At 41.6% G+C, this 22,060-nt stretch overlaps 1 protein-coding gene across 7 annotated transcripts in view; it reads left to right on the forward strand.

The window, feature by feature from the left end:
• LOC101473739 (uncharacterized) overlaps positions 1–22,060 on the forward strand; it is a 53,080-nt gene that overhangs the window by 30,162 nt on the left and 858 nt on the right. Inside the window, exons 6-25 of one of the 7 annotated variants that reach the window (XR_001341891.4) lie at positions 1,651–1,951; positions 2,214–2,736; positions 3,887–4,022; positions 5,545–5,661; positions 6,574–6,630; positions 6,722–6,790; positions 6,897–6,986; positions 8,661–8,770; positions 8,918–8,956; positions 11,215–11,950; positions 12,955–13,071; positions 13,818–17,528; positions 19,365–19,512; positions 19,602–19,707; positions 19,919–20,078; positions 20,165–20,272; positions 20,352–20,438; positions 20,508–20,670; positions 21,080–21,165; positions 21,283–21,365. Coding sequence is in view for 6 of the 7 variants with exons in the window: in XM_014409748.4 (XP_014265234.3) it covers positions 1,651–1,951; positions 2,214–2,736; positions 3,887–4,022; positions 5,545–5,661; positions 6,574–6,630; positions 6,722–6,790; positions 6,897–6,986; positions 8,661–8,770; positions 8,918–8,956; positions 11,215–11,950; positions 12,955–13,071; positions 13,818–17,528; positions 19,365–19,512; positions 19,602–19,707; positions 19,919–20,078; positions 20,165–20,272; positions 20,352–20,438; positions 20,508–20,670; positions 21,080–21,165 (6,864 nt within the window). In the remaining variant the exon portion in view is untranslated. Of the gene's footprint in view, positions 1–811; positions 866–1,650; positions 1,952–2,213; positions 2,737–3,886; positions 4,023–5,544; positions 5,662–6,573; positions 6,631–6,721; positions 6,791–6,896; positions 6,987–8,660; positions 8,771–8,917; positions 8,957–11,214; positions 11,951–12,954; positions 13,072–13,817; positions 17,529–19,364; positions 19,513–19,601; positions 19,708–19,918; positions 20,079–20,164; positions 20,273–20,351; positions 20,439–20,507; positions 20,671–21,079; positions 21,166–21,282; positions 21,366–22,060 lie in introns of all 7 variants that reach the window. The other 6 variants (XM_014409749.4, XM_014409748.4, XM_014409751.4 and 3 more) reach the window with 6 other exon arrangements.

Below are 22,060 nucleotides of genomic sequence, written 5' to 3' on the forward strand. Positions count from 1 at the left end.
CAGGGGATGTTTTGTACAGTAATTTTGGTGGGCTAATCAGCTTCTACATCATTGACCTTATGGTTATTGATTCAGTCTTTTATTTATTTATTTTTGGCAGTTTACCATTAACAAGGAGCAGTTTGCTTCATGGTCATTTTACAAGCACAATGTGCATGTTTATGGTTTTTAAATAGCTGTGATAACCCTTTAAGATAGCACAAACATCTGCAGTCATATTTCATTGGGTCCAAACATATCTGATGTGTGCCTGTGGGCTTCACTTTTAAATACCGCTGTAGTGGTCAAGGCCACCGCATAATTAGGCTCGGTAATATGTGAGCATGGTCATGCTTTCGCTGCTTGTTTGCTGGCAGGTCCTATCAGTATCTCTTAGGTTATTCGAGTGGATAAATACCCAGCGTTATGTCGAGGCTTGAATTTTCCACACCGCACTGTGTCAGCTCCATACTTCCACCTGAAAGCTCCCCTCCCACTTGTGCATACTTTACTGGAGACATACCTGTGCACAGTCGTATTTGTCTTGTGGGTAGCGCCCTTTAAGACAAGTACATTGAGTACAAAAAAATGATGTCATGTGACGCGTGTGTGTCATTGTAACTGAAAGTTGTCTGCATTTTTAGTTCTCCAGTAAAGCCCTTGACATCTCGTAGTCATGTTTTGTTTTGTATTAATTTTTTTGTTTTGTTTTTGTTTTTTGACTTTAAATAGAAGTCGCAATAAAAAGAGCGGTCCATGAAAATGTTATGTATTGATCATAATGAGCACTAAATAGTAAGCATTAACATCAAGGGTATTCTGTGATTGGCAGGGTGGAGTAACTCCAAGACAGTGTTTTTCCACTGAGGACATGAATGGGCACCCAGTGAGTTCAGCTTGGCCAAACTTCTTATCCTGCTTCACCTTCAAAAAACCCCTAAATTTTAAAACTCGCGTCGCTCTGTCCCTCTAAATTAATTTCAGCATATTTTCAATCACTCCAGGTGAAGGGGCAATGAAACGGACATGCTTTTAGCCTACCTTTGCGATGCCTAAAGAGCAATTCTTTGCACAGCATCAGCATGTTTGTGGTGATTTGAATAGGCTGGATGAAAGTGGGCTGTTTGAGGGTCGCTTTCTTTAAAAATCTTCCTCTTTCTTGTTATCTCAGTGATTTTGTGCATCTTCTGATCACTGATTTGGTGAAATCAGATCTTTGAACAGCTTTAATTTTGTTTGCATTTGTTAATCAAATCAAGACGTTCTCGGCACTTTTAGCCAAGGAAATCTGTTCCGACATCATCCACCTCTGCACACTGTCCTCGTGGGGTGTTTTAGTTTGCTCTCGCTATTCCTCATAAGTACGTGTGTTTGTCTAGCTGTCAGTCCCTTTCTCCCTTTTACTGTTCCAGCTTCACTCTTCCAGTAATTTACTAGAAATAAAACTTTTTTTTTATTGCCTTAATGTTTGATTCATATAAAAAAAACAAAGCAAAACATCTTAAAGAGGACAATGATTTATCTCTACAAATGCTTACTAATGTGATCAGAACATGGAGTACAATAATCAGGATTTGAGTAACATACATATTCCAATATTTGATTTCTCATTACATTTACATCATAAATGTTCTTTAATCTCTTTCCTCCTCATATTCCTTTGTCCTGTAGTCTTTCTGTGACCTTACCTGCCAATATATCCTTTCCTCTCCCCACCCACTCCTTCCAACCCCAACCATTACACAGGAGCCCGGCCCAGCTAAGGTAACAGTGACCAGCAGCAGCAGCAGGGGCAGCATCCCATGCCTGCCCAGCAGTATTGCCAGCGCCGAGCGGGTGCCAATGAGCCGCGCCACTCTGTGGCAGGAAGAGCCCCGCTGGAGCAGGGCCACCATCCCCTGCAGCCGCAGTGCCTCCTGTCTCAGCCAGCTGGGCCACAGTCAGCCAGACTCCAGTATCACTACTCAAGATGGTGAGAACTTTAACAAAACTCTATGAAACTCACAGCAACTGTATTTACAAGGATAGAAAAACAATCTAAATTGAATATGACACGATTGAGCATAAAAGTTTGTGCTTTTAATCACGTTCTTCAATAAACAAACTGAATTTCATGTGCAGCTGGGGAAAAAACCTCAACTTTCCCAGCAGTAAAATGACAGGAATGTTGTTGTTTTTTTTGTCTCATAAAGTCTGCAGTGAGCTGGGCTTTTTTTTTTTTTTTCCTCCCCCAGATGGTGGCACTGTGAGCAGTGGACGTAAGGTACGAGTTGAGAGTGGGTACTTCTCCCTGGAGAAGACCAAGTCGGAGCCTTCTCCACAGTCTGCACATCACTCACAGCCACCCCAGCATCTGCCCCTCTCCTCTTCAGCATCTTCCTCCTCTTTAGGAGCTCCCAGTTCCAGGTACAGCTCTGAATCAGAACCCCAGACTTCCCCTCATCAACCCTCCCAAGACCCTCTCCCCTCTCCAGGTTCACTTGTCTCCCCAAGCTACTCCACCATCAGCTCTTCTCAGAGCTCTCTGGACTCTGATCCCAGTGGAGCTACATCCACTTGGGAGGGGCACAATGGTGGCGGGGGCGGCCGAGTCGGCTGTTCCGGCAGGGAGTACGCAGCACTGGCAGATGTGCCCCGGGCCCGCAGACTGAGCTACCGAGAAGCTTTCCGCTCAGAGAAGAAGCGCCAAGACCTGAGGGCGCGGACACGGAGCCCCGGGAGAGAGGAGGTGGCTCGGCTGTTTGGGGAGGAGCGCAGGTGAGGATGACAGTTCAGAGCCGTTTTAAGTTTCCCGCTCTTCCTCGTGATAGACCCAATCAGTGCTGAACAAACACCATAACAAATAAGGCAGATGAACTTGTAGTAATGATGGCAACATGATTAATAGTCATTAATGAGACACCGATTGTTAGCTAGAATAGAGCATGCTCAGTGTTTATGTGAAGTTCATCCATTGCTGAGGATACCCCACACAGTATTATAGCACCACCCTGTGGCTGCTCTCTCCAAGCATCTGTTGCTGTTGCTGCCTACCCTAGCTTATCAGTGGTTTGCCATTAATGATTACAGGGATTTAAATGCATGTGATGTTTTGGTTTTGTACTGCTCTCTACCTCTTTTGCTCTCGGCTACCTTGCTAGTTTTTGTTGTTTCAATCTTTTCCAGGGGCTTCTGAACAGAGCTTCTCAGAGCTAATGCTCAACCAACCCTTCCACCCTGCCCCAATGCTGTTCCCTGCTGGTCACCGCTGACTCCTGCTTTCTATCATTTCATCCCTGCACTGCCTCGGAGCACACACATGCATAATAAATACTTAATTTCCTGTACATACCATGCATACAACATACTGACAGGTTGGGTTATAGATACGGTTTTGTTTTCTCCAACTTCAATCACTACTTATTTTTCAAATACATATACATTAACAAGTGCAGTGCCTTAAGGTAATGCTGACTGTTGCTGCTTCTCTTTGCAATTTGTTTAATCCTCCATTCCATTCATTTTCCATCTCTCCTAAATTTGATCTACCGGTAATTATATAACACCATTTTTTATTTTTTATTTTTTCCTAGAAATGCCTCTGGGTGGTTCTATTTGGTAGTATTTGTTATTTTGCATATATTTATGTTGTATTTTCTGTGGAGAAGACTTTGTGTGTTTCTAAAATGATGATTTATTTGTGCTTACTGTAAACCAAAGCCTCTTCTTTCCTTTAACTCATGGATTTTGACTTTGATTTGTTCATGTTTGGTGTCTTTTTTTATGCTCTCTGTGACACGACCATGATGTGCCATACCATTATTTTTTTTCTGTATTGTTTAAAAAAAAAAAGCAAAAAATTGTTTTTGCTGTTTTTTTTTCTTTTTTTCAAACTTGAATTTTTGAATGTGATTTTTGTGTCTCCTAGGCGATCTCAAATCATTGAGCGGTTCGAGGATGGTCAGCATGTTGAGCGCATGGAGACAAACGGCTCTGATCCTTCTAACTCCGTGCTGATCCAGAGACAGGGACGCAGCGAGAGACGTTATTTGGCTAATAAACATGTACGCTCTCCTCTGATTAATCCTGAGTAAATCAAACCAGAAAGGTCATGCAATACTTACGGCGGCCCTGAGAGGTCAAACACACTCCAGCTTTAGAAAACACCAGCAAGTAGAAAAACACTGGAAAAGCCCCCCAAAAACCCAAAACAAAAGAAATGATAAAAAAAGACCACAAAAGCTCTCTCTCACTCACACACACACACACACACACACACACACACACACACACACACACACACACACACACACACACCCCCTAAAAAAAAAAAAATAACAGAAGTGTTTTGGGAGACAATAGCGTGACAGAATAGCTGCGGAAGTGACAAGCTAACCTTCCAGCTGACCCAATCCTTAATCTTGAGAAAAAGTGATGCATTTCATCAAAACCTTTATTTAAAAAAAAAAAACATAACCCAAATTGCTAATGTTACCCAGTCATATGCAAAGGCTAATGTATGACCCACCTGGCACTGGGACACAAACCACAGTAAGAGCAGTAAATTTAGGTCTGATAAATGAGTAATATCACAAACTAACCACCTCCTATTACCAGCTTTGTCACTTGTGCATATAACTAAATAAATATGTAACAAATCAAATCACTTTTATTGTCACATCACATGTGCAGGCACACTGGCACAGCACATGCGAGTGAAATTCTTGTGTGCGAGCCCCACAAGCAACAGAGATATGCAAAACACAACAACACAAACGAGCAAAATACAAGAATGGCCAACCTGAAACTAATAAATATATGTACAATATATAATAGTGTATGCATTCCTGGATGTGTATACTAAATATTATCCTACGTGTGTGTGTGTGTGTGTGTGTGTGTGTGTGTGTACACATTTTTACAAATTAAATAGTAAAAATAAATAAATAAAATATATAAAAATATACAGAGTTGAATATGTGCAAAACAAGTGGCATTTATATACAGTGTGGAGTGCATAGTGTTGAAGTTCCAGTAGTGAAGCTGAGGTGTCTATGACGTGTTCAGCAGTCTGATGGCCTGATGGAAAAAGCTGTCTCTCAGTCTGCTGGTTCGGGACCGGATGCTGCAGAACCTCCTTCCTGATGGAAGCAGTCTGAACAGTTTATGGCTGGGGTGACTGGAGTCCTTGATGATCCTCCCCGCTTTCCTCAGGCACCGCTTCCTGTAGATGTCTTGGAGGGAGGGAAGCTCACCTCCAATTATCCGTTCAGAGCACCGCACTACTCGCTGGAGAGCTTTGCAGTTGTATATAGTTGTAACTATATATATGTTACAATTTCAAACTGAGTAATTTCAAACTGAATTTCTGTAATTACAGCAGCTCATCTGCAGTATCGTCATGGCTCATCTGGAGCCCCAGCCCACACTTTGGGAATCACGGATGGATTTGTGTGCTTTTGCTGTGTTTTTTCTGTTTGTTGGTGTTTTCTTAAGTTGCATTGCATTTATTCTCTCAGGGCAAGTGTACATACTCTAGAATTAAAATGAACTTCTTGTAATTTTTTATACATTTTTTATTTGTAGGAGATGTCACTAGATTCAGCAAAGGACCGTTCAGTTCCTGATGTATCCAGTTCCACTTTGGCCAACTTAAGAAGGGCCAAATCATTGGACCGCAGAGCAACTGAGTCCTCGATGACTGTGAGTGTTGAGAGTGCTGCCAAACTGTAAAGCATGATATGTGAAAAAAAAAAAATATAGAAATGTATATTTTTAGGAGATTTGTCAGAGAAAATATTTTCCCACTCCTAAAGGTGTCTCTGTTCAGCAGAGCATCAAGCTTGACTTTTTTTGTTTTCTTTATATCTTTGCACACAAGTTGCACAAATTGCCACACGTGCAGTTGTTAGACTTGATCTCTTCAGTTTTCAGCTACAAAATTAAAGCATTCAAGTTACTTAAGCTTGCAGTGGTATCATCTTGAGCTCTGACTCCTACCAGTCTGATCTGCGGTCACTTCAGGGAGGGTAGCAGGGGTGATCCACTCGGTGTGTGACTTGTCTTTCTAGCCAAGCTGCAGCTGCCCAAACCCACCCCCCTCCACTCACTCAAACACACACTCACGTACACAGCACTGCCGCCACTGCTACTGGCGATTATAAATAACCACCACAGAAGCAGTTGCGTGTGTGTCCCTGAGACAGAGGGAGAGAAAGAGATTGTCAACATATGAACTGAAGGCAGTTAGCCATCATAATGACTCTGTGCCAGACTGTGACACCACACCTGATGAAGCTCAACAAAAACAAGGTATTGTTGAGTTAGCGGTGGCCAGGTTTTGGAGGAACAACTTACTTTAGGGTCTATAAACAGCCTTGAGTTTGTGTTTCACGGGAAAGTCTTGCTCCCGCCAGTCAGTCTCTGTAGCTGGAGCCGCTTATTCTTTTTTGAGCTGAGGTGTGGATATGAATGTAAATAAACATAATTATATTGTTATTGCCATGTGATATCCAGTTAAAGGTGTCGTCATGTTTATTCATTTTTTAATTTCTTTTCATTGATTAAATGATATTCATTACTTAATGATCCATTTCTGATCTGTCTTAATTGCAGCCCGATCTGCTGAACTTTAAAAAAGGATGGATGACAAAGCTATATGAAGATGGAGTGGTAATTTGCTTTCAGTATTATCTGCTTCTCTGCAATATTGAATAAATAACTTGTACATGTACATTGTTAATGGGGTTTTTTGGCATTTCAGTGGAAGAAGCACTGGTTTGTCCTGACAGATCAGACTTTGAGGTACTATAAGGATTCAATAGCTGAGGAGGTAAGGCTTTTTATTCACTTAATAAAAAAAATAGTTTTAAACTTGATGAAAAATGACATATTTGTACTTATCGTTGGGTTTTTGTTTTTGTTTTCTTCCCCCTCAGGCTTCAGAAATGGACGGTGAGATTGACCTTTCTACGTGCTACGATGTCAAAGAGTTTCCCGTTCAAAGGAATTACGGTTTCCAAATCCTGGTGAGTGTCGAATCTTCGTGTCAGTGTTTATCCCACGTCATTAATCATCAGTAAAGAAGAAGCTTATTGTCCACGCGGTTTAGATCCGGTGTCTCCTGCCAGTCTATAAACAGCTTTAGACACCATGCGGTGCAACTTTTGGGTATCAGGTTTTGTCATTTCTCTTCCTGAAACAATTCTTTGTTTGTCATGAAGGATGTCACTTGACTTGTCATCTCTCTGTGAAAGGCTGACATCATAGCGGACTAAATCTGCCACAGGCGTTGCCAGCCCTGCCGGTGTTCTTGAACCAATGTGGCTTCCATCTGCACAATTAAAAGCCCCGTCCTTGTGAATAATGTCTCATTAGCACTGACTCAAATACGAGTCTATGTGCAGTAGCGTGGACCCTCCTTTAAATGGTGCAGTGCTTTATTCATATAATCTTTTGGGCGTTAAACATTTGTAGTGCTTGTTGTTGTTGGCAAAATGCTTAGTGGAGGTGTATAGTTGGTTGGGGTAGAGTGGTGCCAGTGGGGCTTTTGTTCCTGCTGCATGATTTAAGCTCGCCGCTCTAAAGCTGTATCTGAACAGCAGCTACAAGGTCATTTCTTTTGTTTGCATTTGCTTGAAGTAGCTTCCACAGTAAGTTTCTGGAGGAAGTCGGAAATAGATTGCTCAAGAGGATTGTGCATTCTTTGGCTGAAAACATCATTGATCTGGTGTTGTGTGCACCGCAGGTTAAGGTAGATGGAGCTATGGTCAGTAGTGTTTTTGATTTCAAATCTCACTACTTCACATCATCAGGAGTTTTATTCATAATGTTTTGTAGACGTTCCTTAGCTTCCACTAGAGGTCTCTGTAAATGGGGTTAGTGCTTATAGAGTGCTGCTGTTTCTGTTGTTAGATGAAGGAGGCAAGTCTCATCACAGCGTGTAATTATAGAGGTTTAGATCTAGGTAGCACCTAAATGGATGTCTTGTTTGGTATAAGATTTAATATAACGAGTAATTAGTTACATTTTTATGATCAATTAAAATATGTTTTCATTATGTGGATTGTATGTCCTATGTGTATCCTACCTTCAGTTCATCTGCAGTTTTGTCTTTGCTACTTCAGAAAAAATGCGCATTGCATTTAGTGTAGCAGGTTTGTCTTTGCCTCCACCCTCTCCCAACATCCCCAGCCACCAGTTTCCATAGTTCATAAAAGTAACTCACAATGAACTCACATTTATTACAAAACAACAGCCAGAGAACAGCTTTTGCATTTGTGGCAAAAAGGGGCAGCTGTCATTACTGTAGAGTTCTAACTATACGTTAAGTCGAATGTGTTGCACATTCAGCACAAAGCACCTCTGTTACTTGTTTTATCAGTGCAGATGGTGTTAAAAGCTATGGCTAAATGACTAAAGCCAGGACAATGTCGTAGTTTGACAGCATGAGGTGTTAGTTTTGTTTGAAGTAACTTTCCTGTCAAGAAAAACAGAAGTGAGGCTGAGAATCTACTCCTGTCAAAAGTGTTTCTCTGACACTTTTGAAGTGGACATAAGCATCTGTTAAATTGAAAAAATGAGTAATGAAATAAAAAGTGGTTAACAGCAGTTAACTTTTATTAAAAGTACTTTTAGAGCATAATTCTTTGAAATGTGTGGCTTCTGAGTGAGTCAGTTAAATGCTCTGCCTCTGTTTTCAGTGTAAAGAAGGAGCGTGCACCCTGTCAGCGATGACCTCTGGAATCCGTCGTAACTGGATTCAGGCGATCATGAAGAACGTGCGACCCACTATCGCCCCCGATGTCACCCGGTAATACCCACTGAGGATTAACCCTCACCACTGGCAGATATAACAGCTGCTTTTTTTGTTTTATTTATCTGAATTCCTATTTCCTCCTCACCTTCTGTTTCCTTCTTTTTCTTCCTCTTCAACCTGTATTTTCAACCTGCTTTCCAGGAAAAACATCCCTCTGAAACTATCGGTTCTGAAGCCCAGGTTGGAGTGCTTGTGTGTAAAATATCTCCCCCACCCCCCCAATGTTGATGTTCTTGCTCAGCAATGTCAGCCCCACCGTTTTTGTCATCCAACCATGTGTCATGTGATTATTGAGTAATGTCTCCCAGTTAGTTGTGCTACTGTAGAGACCCACACTGCAATCACATCTACATACTTGAATAATCTGCCCAACACCACAGGCCAGTGTCAGTCATGCCTGTAATGTGATGGTCCACTAACTGTTGGAAATGGTGCCACAACAACACCAAAAGCTCAAAATAACTAAGCTTTGGGCTGAGTATAAATGTCCACCTCAAAACAAGAGCTCTGTAACTACGTAAGCATTTATTTTTGTACTTTTCATAGCAAAGCTGGAGATTATCTTTCACATATCAAATGCTGAAGTTGCACATATGACATGTTATATGTTCTTGAGCTCTTTCCCTCCTTGAGGACGCCACACAACACTGTTAAAAAGGATTGTTCCATCAGGTCACCCTGCCCTTTAAAGCAGTGCACATTAGTGAGCAGTTTACTGCACATATTCATATTAAGCCACTGTTAAAGAGCTAAAGGCAGGAACCCGTCATCAGGCTTACATCAGATCAAGTTGCTTTTAGCCCCACTGTGTGTCTTTATAAATGTTTTTGGTGTTTAATGCTTTGACATGCATTTTATTGTTTAAAATGGGGTATCTGCTGGTCTTTAAAGTTAAAGCAACTTCCTTTGTCACTAACAAGACCTAATAATTTTTCACAAAGAAAACCAGACTATTGTTAGTTGGCATTTCTGCTTTCATTTTTGCTAATCGGATGTCAGTAAATGTTGCAAACCAACAGACTCAGTATTTACTGCATTCCCTCTTCTGTTACTCTTTATTTTATTCACTTATCTAGCCGATGGACTGATTGGCTTATGCCATGACAAGGTGTCAGTTATTCCTCTATCCAGAATTCACAAGAATAGCTGCTACTTTTAAAATATTGGTCAGATTTTAGTCTAAATCACGCACATGATCACCTGCTGAGATTTACCCAAACTTTGCTCAAAGTCAGGATTATATTTGTCATTTTACAAACTGTAGTCAATAAACTTTGGTGCTACCACATCGCTGACTTTCTGGTTTAGTTTTTTCCTGTTAAAATTATTTATGACACAATGAATTTACAATTGAGGTTAGTTTAACAGAAACTGGATTGTTGTGGCTTTTAGTCCACGACTCATTTCAGTTGTGGTTATATAGCACCAAAACACAACAACAGTTGCCTCAAGGTGCTTTATATTTTAGGGTAAAGACACTACAATAATACAGAGAAAACCCCACAACTAGACAAACCCCTATGAGTAAGCACTTGGCAACAGCGGGAAGGAAAAACTCACTTTTAACAGGAAGAAACCTACAGCAGAAATGGGGTCAGTCAATGTAATTGGGTTTAGGGTGTTTTAACACCTGCTGTGTCCATTTAAATTGAACTCAGGTGTGAATACAGTAGTCTCGGGTGCAGACCAAAACAACTGCAAAAAGACCCAGTTGGAGGAGGTGGTCTCGGTACGATTCCAAACAAACTCCAGATCAGTTCATTTATGGTGTGAACGTGTTCCCACCCCGATCCAAGCCAACTACAAGGTGTACGTTACAAGGTTGAGCTAACAAAACAATGTCCCGTACCAACGTATGCTAATGCAGGAAGGTACTGTAGATGTGCGAAGGTCTGTACGGGCTAACGTAAATTCTCAGTTTTCTGACACAGGACCTCTTTTGTGTATTTAGTTTTGTTGTTCCTGCCCCAGATACATTTGGCCAGTGAGCAGACTGAACATTCTCACGACGTTTGTAGTGACACATTTTGGTTTGCTTAGAGTTCACTTAGATTTTTTTTTTTCTGCGTGAAAACAAACCCAGTGTTTCATGTGGAAAAGCTACACGTTTACAAATTCAGATCACAGTAAAAGAACCATAGGTGGGAAGACGCCCTCAGACTTGGATTTAGATCAAATTTTTAAACATGTTTTTATATTTTTGGTGGTTTGTTTGTGAATCGGGTAGTTAAATGTCACGGTTTACCTCATTGGGCCCTGCAGAAACCCTGGAATGCACAGTTAATCGAAGCTAGAAAACCTGAAATCTTATGTTGTTGTTTCGTCCAGCAAAGCTTTATGTAACAGCAGCTTGAGCAAATTCGAATGCAGAAGTTCATCCAGTTATCTTTGAATTGACTTTATATATGTTTTGTTTTTTTGTGCTTTGGTTTGTTCAGATCACTCCCTGATGAGAAGATAAAATCTCAGGTGATGTTGGACCCTGATCCAAGCCATAATCCAGAAATCCCTAAGTCTGATGGGCAGAGGCAGCCATCTGGTAACAATGCCTCTGCCCCTGCCTCTGAGCCACGCAAAAGCAGAGTTCGTGAGCGCAGACGAGAGGGCCGCTCAAAAACTTTCGACTGGACTGAGTTCAAAATGGAACGGAAGGAAAAGCCCGTAAAAGAACAAGCAGACACAGTTGACCTCAGCTCATCGTTCTCCACAACCTCCTCCTACTGTTCTGCCTCCTCTTCTCCCTCCTCCTTGGCGTCATCTCCGGTCTCTTCTTCCTCCCTCCAAACCTCATCTGCATCAGCTGCTCACCCACCTTCAATTACAGAAGAAGCAGAAAAGGAGAACGTTAATGGGGGAACTAGCAGTACAGCTCGCACACCAAATACTGTTACTGTAACGGTGATTTCAACGCTAAATGCTACATCACCAGTACAGCAACCAACACCTGGAATCCAAGAGCAAGGAAAGATGGAAGTGGATCACCCTGCTGCCATTAGTCCAGCCAGTGAAGACAAAGACAGCAGAAGCTCAGATGTTCAGGATGAGATTGAGCAGCGATGGCATCAAGTGGAGACAACACCATTAAGGGAAGAGAAGCAAGTACCGATCACCACTGCCTTAGGAAACTCTGAGAGACTGCCAGCGCATGAGCTTGCTGCTCTGCTAGACAAAGAGGTGAGCGTAACCAGCGTGGGTTATATCATTAAGATTTCTCCTCACCCTGAACCTGTTTTTTCCTTCACACTGTCAACAGCTGCTTGCTCATGTCGGGGTCGTCTCATTGTTGGGGCTTTCTCTGTATTATTGCAGGGTCAATTTAAAGTGCTTTGAGGTGACAGTTGTGATTTGATGCCATATAAATAAAATTAAATAGTTTGTTTTTGGACAATTAGGCATGTCTAGTTCTTGAGATTTTTTTTCATTTTCAGATTCAATAGGAAGTTTCATACTGGACACAACATTAAAGTCTCAGCTTTAATTTGACATCAGTACTATATAGTACTATCTTACCCTACACTTGAAATGTATCCACAGTTTTAGAAGGCTTCAGAAATGACATTTTTAATATTTTTCTATCTTTTCTGAGATCTTTGCACTCGTAGACCATCAAAGATGATTAATCAGAGGAAATAATATTTAAATATTTGGCTACTTGCCTGTTTGTTCATGGGGTAGGAATTACTTTTTAGGAGTGGATTTGGTTATTTGCTGAGTCTCTGCATGTCATGCCTTGAAATGGATCATGCTGCAGTTGCTGTTGTGCAACATTTTATGGTTTGCTGTCACAGAAATGAGCAGCTACATCAAAACAAGAAGTTTTTTCCTGCCTCCATCCATTTGTTAAGCTGTTCCTACTGTGTGTTTTTTATCATTCATTTTTAAGCAAATTTGTTTGGTGTGATCAGGCTAATTGAAGGAATTCATTCCAGCCTTGCATGTTGTTTTACGTGTTGCACTTGGTAAGCCACCTGGTGATGAGAAATGCTATACTGTATATGATCTCCTTTATTCCATTAAAAAAGTATTATAATACTTTTATTAAAAAGAATTGTCAACCTAAAAAGGTAAAAAATGCTGAACTGTCCAAATGTTTTCAGTTATATATATTTTTTGGTTATATTTATTTTATAACAACACCCTGTGCTATTTGTTCATTACCTCTTTGCCTCTCTTGACAGTTGGGACAGAAGCAGAAGGAGCTGGACCAACTGCAGAAGCAGAACAACCTCTTAAAGGAGCAACTAGAAAATGCGCTAGTGAGAGAGCAAAGTGCCAGGGAGGGCTATGTACTGCAGGTAGCTGCACTCTTTATATATCCCGCAACCTTATTTTTCTTTTAAATTGATACCACAACATGAATTAACTTAAAGAAATGTTGTGGTAGAGCGGTGTTAAGAATTACAAAGTGAAAGTATGTACTGTACTAACAGGTGTGTGGGTGCTTATTCTCTGATATTGCTATGCGTGGTTGTGGTTTTCTTAGCATGAGATTTTCACTAACTGTTTTTTGATGGAGTTTCACATCTCATGGGAAAGTAACTGATTTGATCTGATGTGCTCAAGGTAAGAAAGAGGATCAATAAGCCTCACGCTGTGCTTTTTCCCTCTGCATGTGTCCTTTCGCAGCTTGATTTCTGCATGCTTTGTGTTTCTGAATAAGTGTGTGATTAATGCCTCTTTTCTTTTTTTTCTTTCTTTCTTTTTTTTTTTTTTACATTAAACACTTTTAGGTCATACCATGAAATCACATTATGTTTGGTCATGTTGTATTCTTTTAAATCACCATATTGATCACCCATTTTTTGGTTAATTGTTTTTTTTGGGGGGGGGGGGAGGTGTTTGAAGGTGACTTCATCTAAACCTTTCTGTTTTCAAGTCACCTCTGAAAAAGCACAGTAGAAGCTTGAGGGAAAATTTACTTTCCTAAAAAAAAGAGAAGTTATTTTCTTCCTGGTTATCCCCGAGATGTGGCTCTCTGTATTTAGTAGAGGGGAAAGTAACGTGATGATATTAATGAAACTATCTCATCAATCTTTTCAAGAGCGCAACACCTCCTACGTCTTCACCGCACAGAGTGCCATGGCAACACTTGCACAGGCTTAATCAAGATTTACAGGGTGAACTGGAGTCCCAGAAGCACAAGCAGGACCTTGCACAGCAACAGATCCGGACATTGAAGAGAAGCTACACCGAAGCCCAGGATGCCGTAGAGCGCCACGAGTCCGATATTCAGGCTTTGCAGTCTAAACTTGCATCTGCAATGGCGGAAATTTTAGCAAGTGAACAGGCTGTGGCCCGGATGCGGAATGAGCTCAGGCTAGAGCAGGAGCGCTCAAAAGAACACGAAGAAGAATACAGTCATAGTGAGGCTACCCTACGAGCCCAGCTGAAGGACAGTGAAGACAGACTCCGTGAAGTAGAAGCTAACCTCCTGGAGAGAAACCAGGCCCTCAGGCAGCTGGAGCGCCAGCAGGCACTGCAGCGAGACCACGTGAGGGAGATACAGAGGTTGCAGGAGAAGCTGCAAGAAGTGACTGCTCGACTAACTGCTACAGAAGAGGGTCAGGCGCTGAAAGACGAGCGCCTTAAGCAGGAACAGCATAGCATGCAAGAGAGTCATGAAAGAGAGAGACAGAATCTGTGCAAAAGATTAGCTGAAGCTGAAACTGCACACAAGAAAGTAGAGGACAGGCTGTTCGAGGCTGAGCAGCAGGTAGAGGCCTTGTTAAGGGGTAGGCGGGCCTCAGGAGGTACAGAATGCAAGCAGGAAATGCTGAAGTTGCAAGAAGAGCTGGCTCAAAAGGCTGACATGGTTGAGTCACTGAAGGAAAGTGTCCGTAGACTGGAAGAAGAAAAAGGACATCTTACGTGTCGTTGTCAGGAACTCATCAACCAGATTGCTGAAGCAGACCGTGAAGTGAACAAGCTTCGCTCTCGCCTGGAAACAGAAGAAGCAGATTACTACACCTTGGAGCATTCATATGAGAGGGCTACCCAAGAGTTTCAGAAAATGAGCCAGTTCCTTAGAGAAAAAGAGGAGGAGGTCCGGCAGACTAAGGAGATGTACGAGAGACTGATGGAACGCAAGGAGGAGGACCTAAAAGAAGCACTTATTAAAATGACTGCACTTGGCAACAGCTTAGAGGAAACTGAGCTGAAGCTGCGAGCCAAGGAGGAGCTTCTCTGTCAAATGACTCAAAGCCTCTTGGACAAAGTTGAGCCTTGTAATGCTGAGAAGGATCTGCAAGCCAAGCTTGTGGTTGCAGAGGACCGCATTGCAGAGCTGGAGCAGCACCTCAATGCCCTACAGCTGGGGTATGCTAATCTACACATGGAAAGGCAGCAAATCCCAGAACAGAGTGAGGAGGAAAGAACATCACCCTCCTCGTTATCAAACGCAGAGCTTTCTTTAGACAATACATCCACAACAGAGAGCTCCCCAGACGATAAGGAGTCTCAAGCTAAGAGACCAAGGATACGTTTTTCGAGTATTCAGTGTCAAAAATATGTCAATTTCGAGGTCCTGGACACTAGTCAAAAAATGAATCAGGATGTAGCTGAAGACATTGAGTTAACTGAAGGAACAGCTACTCCTGACTTCACAGCCCCACATGCTAATGACCCAGAGAAGTTTATCTCTATCATACATGCTCTTGAAACAAAACTGCTCGCCACAGAAGATAAGCTAAGAAACCTAACACAAAATCTGGATAGGCAACGATCCACCCAAGCAGAGGACTTGTCCGATATAGATTTAAAGATCGGCGAAAAGGATTCTTGCCCAGAGAAAGAGACTAGTGATGCAAGTGGTATACAGAGTAGTGCTGGCATTAAGCATTGTACCAATGCCCTTGTATGTGTGGAAAATGGTCGAGAAAAAGTTAGGGCTATTCTCAGTGGCTCACATGAAACAGATACACAGCTGCACTCATTGTGTGAGATAGAGAAGGATTTGTTCAATGCATCGCTGTACCTTCAACGGGGACAAAAGATGTTGGAAGAGCAATCACCAGCTTTCCATCCAAATCAAACCCCAGAGACTGTAGATAAAGAGGCAATGCACCTTTTTGCCAAAACTTTGTCCTTTGAGGCGATGGTTTTGAACAAGATGGCTTTGTTAATACAAACGTCAAAGTCTGACCTCCTGCAGGCTCTTACTGAGATCTGGGAGGACATTGAGCACATTAAAAGGAGTGACAAAGATTGCTTGGCTGTAGTTTATGCCGATGTCTTGACCAGGAAGCTGATTTTAGAAAGTGGGTTCTGGAAAGAACTTGAGAAAGCAGAGACGGATGTTGCTAAATCCAAAGAGGGTGGTGTATTAGATGATGTAGATGTTGATGCCAAAGTTGCCTTCAACAACTTCATTAAAGCAGAATTGGCCTACTCAATTCAAAATCTTAAGCTTTGCTATGAGGAGAAATTCAAAATACTTAAAAGGGAGCTAGCTGTAGCTCATAAAAACCTCTATGAAAGGGAAATGGCTTTGAAAGCAATTATTGAAGCCTCTAAAAGGCCTGATTTGAAAACTGTCATAAAAGAAGTCAAAAACAACTTTGGATTCAACAAACAAAAGCTGGCGGACATTCACCCTCCCGAGCTTGCTCCGTACATGGAGCAGATCGAAATAGAAGAAGCTAGAGACTTGGCTGAGGAAATCGTAGACAGACACTTGGCTGGTGAAATGCCCTCTTGTGGCATTGACTCTGTTGAATCACTGCAAAATGCTCATGAAAGCCTGGCTAATGAACTTCAAAGACAAGCAGCGATCCTCCACAAGTATGCCCAAGAACTAGAAAGTGGCGAAAGCAATCCCGGACTGTCTAAAATGATCCGATCTCTTCTAGGACACCAAACTTCACATATTTTCACAAGTACCTCTCTTTGTATGCGTGAAGCCCTCACCCAGGCTCAAGTGGCATATGTGGCATGTAGGTTACGGGCCATGCATGAACAAGATTTAGGCTATTGTAAACAGACCAGTCAAACTATGGATGATCTCGTGCAGCAGCATGCACGCAGTGTCACAGCAATCCAAGAAAAATATGAAGAGTCTTTACAAGAGGAGTGCCGGAACTTCAAGCAAATGGTGGAATCTCTCCAGAAGGAAAATCAGACACTTAAGAGTGAGATTAGCAAACGTGTGAATCAGCTCTCGCAGCAGCAGCAGCAGCAAGTGGTCTTCTTAGAGAAAGAGTTTCAGAAAGAGACGGAAGACCTGAAGCAGAAGCATCAAAGGGAGCTGAGCCGAGCAGAACAAGGCTGTGCCTCAACAGAGCTGGCCCTCATGGAAGCAGCAGCTGACAGTCAACAAAAGTTAGAGGTTCTGCTAGCAGACATGGACACAATGGAGGAGAGGCACGAGAGTCATGTGAGGAAGCTCGAGGAGCAGTTTGAAATGAGGGTTTGCGAGCTCCAGCATATCCACAAGGACAACATCGAAAAGTTACGTTCAGAGTATGTGGAGAACATTCAGAGTCTCAAAGATCACCGATCTTACGATCAAAACCCTGAGGTCTCACAGCCACCTCCTTATGAGGAGGCCGCTACGCCAATGGAAGAGGAAGAGCAGGGAAAAGGGGACGATGTACAGCACATATCAGAGGTCGACTCCATGGTGGTTCTGAAAGACCGCATTCAAGAACTGGAGACTCAGATGAATAATATGAGGGACGAACTGGAGAACAAACACCTTGAAGGAGATGTGGCCAGCCTGAGAGAGAAATACCAGAGAGACTTTGAAAGCCTCAAGGTTTTTGCTCTTTCATTTTACCATTTTAGTGAATAAACCCTTTTTAAGGGAGAGAGATCAGTAGTTATTATAGCCAAAGAAGAATTAACTTTGATTCTTTGATTTCTAATCCTCAGTAACTGGTGATTCGAGTAACTGAGGATTAGGAATTGGGAAATGGTGTGATTTGAGACGAGTGAAACATGTTTAAATTGAACAGTTACATCATCTGTGGGCTGTAGCATGATTGTAACTGGAGCTTTAAAGGATGTCCTGAACTCCTAGGTGATAAATCATAACCACCGTGGTAACTGTAGACTGTATATAAAGCATGGAAATAGGCTCTAGGCCAAACCCCTTAGATCTCTAACGAACTGGACCAATGAAACTTCCCTTTATGTCAGTGTAAAGAAGTTTAACTACACATTTAATATCCCTGAGATATCTTTATATAAGTAAAATAAGCATATTTTCCACAATTTGTCTGTTCTTTTACATCATATAGAAAAGCTGCTGTGTTAAAAGAAAGAAATCTTTCAGCACAACTCTTTGGGCTGAAGTTGTAAGAAATAAATGTGTAAAATGACACAAAGTTCTGGTAGCTCATTACCCAGACTCCCCTGTAATTGTAAAGCAGAAAGTTTTTAATGGTACGGAAAATTGTGTCTTTATAAAATAGTTGCTTCAGTGTAAAAAAAAATAAAAAATACAACAAAAAACAAACATAAATGTCTATAGTAGATGGAGGAGGGAGAATTTTTTCTGTCATTTAATTCTTTGGCTATTACTTAATTACTTTGGTATGGTATGAATGGCCAAAGGCAGGCTTTTATCACTGATGAGCTGTGACACTTATGAATATGCAGCTAAAAGTCCAAAATGTATGTACTCTTTCATATTTTCCAAAGCCATCCAGTGAGGCAGATTGCTGGGCCAATTCTGGCCTTTGGGCCTTATGTTTGACGCTGCTGCTTTAGGTTTTAAAACTGATGAAGTGTCTTAAATGTGCAATATTTCCAATGAACAGCAGGAGGCGACGACTTTGGTTTACATATAGAAGTCCTCAGGAAACACATTCGTAATGAGTTAATGGCCTCAGCATATTGAATACAACAGGACCTTATTGTATTTTTTATGTAAGTTAAAAATCTTGTTGGCCATCTGAGTCGGAGCTTCAAAAGCTTGCTCGATGAATGACATCAGTAGGTCGTCCATCTTTTATATACAGTCTCTGCTAATGAAAGTGTTGCTAATTAATAGACTAATAGAACTAGTCTGTTAATTAGACTAATAGCCTATACAAGACTGTTAAATTGATAAAATTTTAGAATTATGTTTCTAAAATGTTTTTATATCTATCTCAATCTATACAGACATATAGATATAAACTATGGGTTTGTTGTCTCAGGAAGGTTCTGATCTTTCGGTATTCTTCAAATCCTGCTGATCAGCTGGGGACATCCTTTTTTGTTTCAAACAAAGAAGCAAAGCAACCAATAGCAGGTTGTCTTGAGTCCTTTCTGACACAAATTGTATTTCAGTTTACTTTAAATACTCATTTGGGCATCAGTAATCACACCATTTCCCACTTTCAGAATAAAGTAGCCTATCAGAGTAAGAGTCTATCAGTATAAACTGCAGCTTGGCTGGCCTAGAATCTCTGCTTTACTCGCTCTGTTACTAACATAGACAATTTCTACTTCTAAAAGTCTTGCATGGCCTCTATCACTGATTTTTGCATGTAGTCGAGTGAGTTATAGATAATTTACTAAATCTGTAGTCAAAAATAAAAATGTAGCTGCAGTGAATGCATAATTCTTTTCGCAACGACAGATTGTTGACTTTTTCTTCCACTAGGCCACATGTGAGCGTGGCTTTGCCGCAATGGAGGAGACACACCAGAAGGTGATCGAAGACCTCCAGAGGCAGCATCAGAGGGAGATTTCCAAGCTCATGGAAGAGCGAGAGAGGCTATTGGCTGAGGAGACGGCTGCCACGATTGCTGGTAAAGAAAGGGTCTCATCGCTCGTAGCTGCTGTGCTTTGATGACTGTCATACAGTGACTTGATATATGTGCTCTGTTTTTTAATGTAGCTATTGAAGCTATGAAGAATGCGCACAAGGAGGAACTGGAAAAAACCCAGCGCTCCCAAATAAGCGGACTGAACTCTGACATTGATGAACTACGCTTACAATACGAGTATGTTTTACAAGGGGAAACCTAAACTTTGCATCCAGTGTATTTACTATATCAGTTGGGTGTCAACATTTAATCTTGACTGGGGCCTAAAAACTGTACTGATGTCTTGCAGTTGCTTTTGGGGGAAAAACAGTTTTATTATATGATGAAAGAAGCTTCTGCGCTGTGAAAAACACAAATGCATGTTGACACTGATTATCTGACTGTGTAGGGAGGAGCTGCAGTCCATCCAGAGAGAACTGGAGGTGCTGTCAGAGCAGTACTCTCAGAAATGTCTAGAGAACGCTCACCTGGCTCAGGCGCTGGAGGCCGAGAGGCAGGCCCTCAGGCAGTGTCAGAGAGAGAACCAGGAACTAAATGCACACAACCAGGTCAGACTCCGCAATCCTGCACACGTACTGTGAATACAAACCTGTTTTTGTCCACAGGTTTGAATACGTCTCCATTTTTCTAACAGGAATTAAATAACCGGCTGACTGTAGAGATCTCTCGGATGCGCTCCTGTTTTAGTGGGGAAACCGCTCACTCATCACTTTCCCAGGGCAAAGATGTGTATGAACTGGAGGTATGTTTAAACGAACACACACACACAGACGCTCAACTCATGTTGCTCTACACCCTAAGTGCCTCTCCCTGTCTTGTAGGTATTGTTACGAATAAAGGAGTCGGAGATCCAGTATCTCAAACAAGAAATCCACTCTCTGAAAGACGAGCTACAGTCTGCTTTAAGGGTAAGCACATCTCCCTGAGAGTGATTTAAAAATCTGAGGCCGTATATTCATCCCCGATCATTTTACCAGGACAAGAAATATGCCACAGACAAATATAAGGACATCTACACAGAACTCAGCATTGTAAAAGCAAAAGCAGACTGCGACATCAGCAAACTGAAGGAGAAGTTGCTCATTGCCACAGAAGCTTTAGGTGAGAGGACTGTCGATGGAACAGTTACATCTGGATATGGTGAGTAGAAAATGCTCAATTTGACTTTAATCTTTGTTCTTTTTAGTTCCCATTTATATCCAGATATCCGTGAAGTCTACTAACATGGCAACAACCAAAGGCTGAGCAAAGCTGTGTTTATTATAAATATGTTACAACTATCCAACCAGCCACCTTTAGTGCCACCCGGGGATTGTCTCTTTTTGGATTGCTGTTGGTTTGAACTGGGAAAAAATGCCTTCAATCCTCGAAATGTTTTTAACATTGTTTTGCTATCTTTATCCTTCCTGAGAAAGATGCGTCTTCCTCTTGGTAAAGTTAGGGAAAAATTTTTAAGATTACCACTTAAATGCGAACAGATGCTGTCGGTTATATATTTTTTGAAGAAGCATCACCACTGTTAATAATAGGGTCTTTATTGTGTTTTTAGATATCATGAAGTCCAAAAGTAACCCAGATTTCATGAAAAAAGAACAGTCGGCGAGCTCCAGGCATTCACGAGGTTTAAGGTCAAAGGTGAGTGTTTGCCGTGTCGTTTGTTGCTTCTGTGGTAGAAACGTGTTCAGAGTCGGTCAGAGGTCATGTTTTACTGGAAGTGCTTCAAGTGTTTCATCTGTCTGTTTTATCCGTCAGTCTGTCACCGAGCAGGTCTCATGGGATAGCTGACACTCCCATTGTGGGGTGATCCCCTCCCAACCCCCGCCCCAACATATGCTGTAGGTATAATGTGATAGACAAACAGCATGCCCTCCATGCCTACCTACCTAACTATGCATGATTTCATCTCCCCTCTGACCCCAAACTCTTTCTTTTGGCTCCACCGTGAGCAATCGAAATATGATATTTCAGCTGAATATCAGAGGTGTGAGGGTGTTACTCATCAAAAGATTTTTAGTTAGAGTCCTCTCCTCCTGCGACTGCAGAAACGGTTAAAAGATGAAAAGAAACTGTAGCGCTTTCACATCAATGAAGTACTGAGCTGTGCTGGGTACTCACTGTGAGGACTCCCAACTGTCTTTTGTTTTTGTTCTGTGTCGTTTTTCTTTATTTAAAAATGTTTTTTACATTAACAGTTTTTTGTTTGTGGCTGTTTGAATCCTCTGTTTTGGTGTTGTGCATACTCTTACGGTACTGTGCAAAAGTCTTGAGTCACCTCCTCATGTCTTCATTTTGCTTCCGAGGAGCCAGATGTTCAGTTGTTTAATTATATTGTGGTCTTGACCAATAATTTTTCAGGCTTTCTGGGTCCTTGTCCCCAGTTCCTGACTATTTTCAGATGAGTGTTTTCCTGTTTTTAAGCCACTCAACACTGACTTGAATCATTAAAGTACAAAAGAAGGCACCTAACTCAAGGATTTAACCAGTTTGGTTTACACATAACTTGAAAAAAATGTGTTTTTGCTATTTCTTT

This window comes from Maylandia zebra, linkage group LG8, assembly GCF_041146795.1.
Source record: "Maylandia zebra isolate NMK-2024a linkage group LG8, Mzebra_GT3a, whole genome shotgun sequence".
NCBI lineage: Eukaryota > Metazoa > Chordata > Actinopteri > Cichliformes > Cichlidae > Maylandia > Maylandia zebra.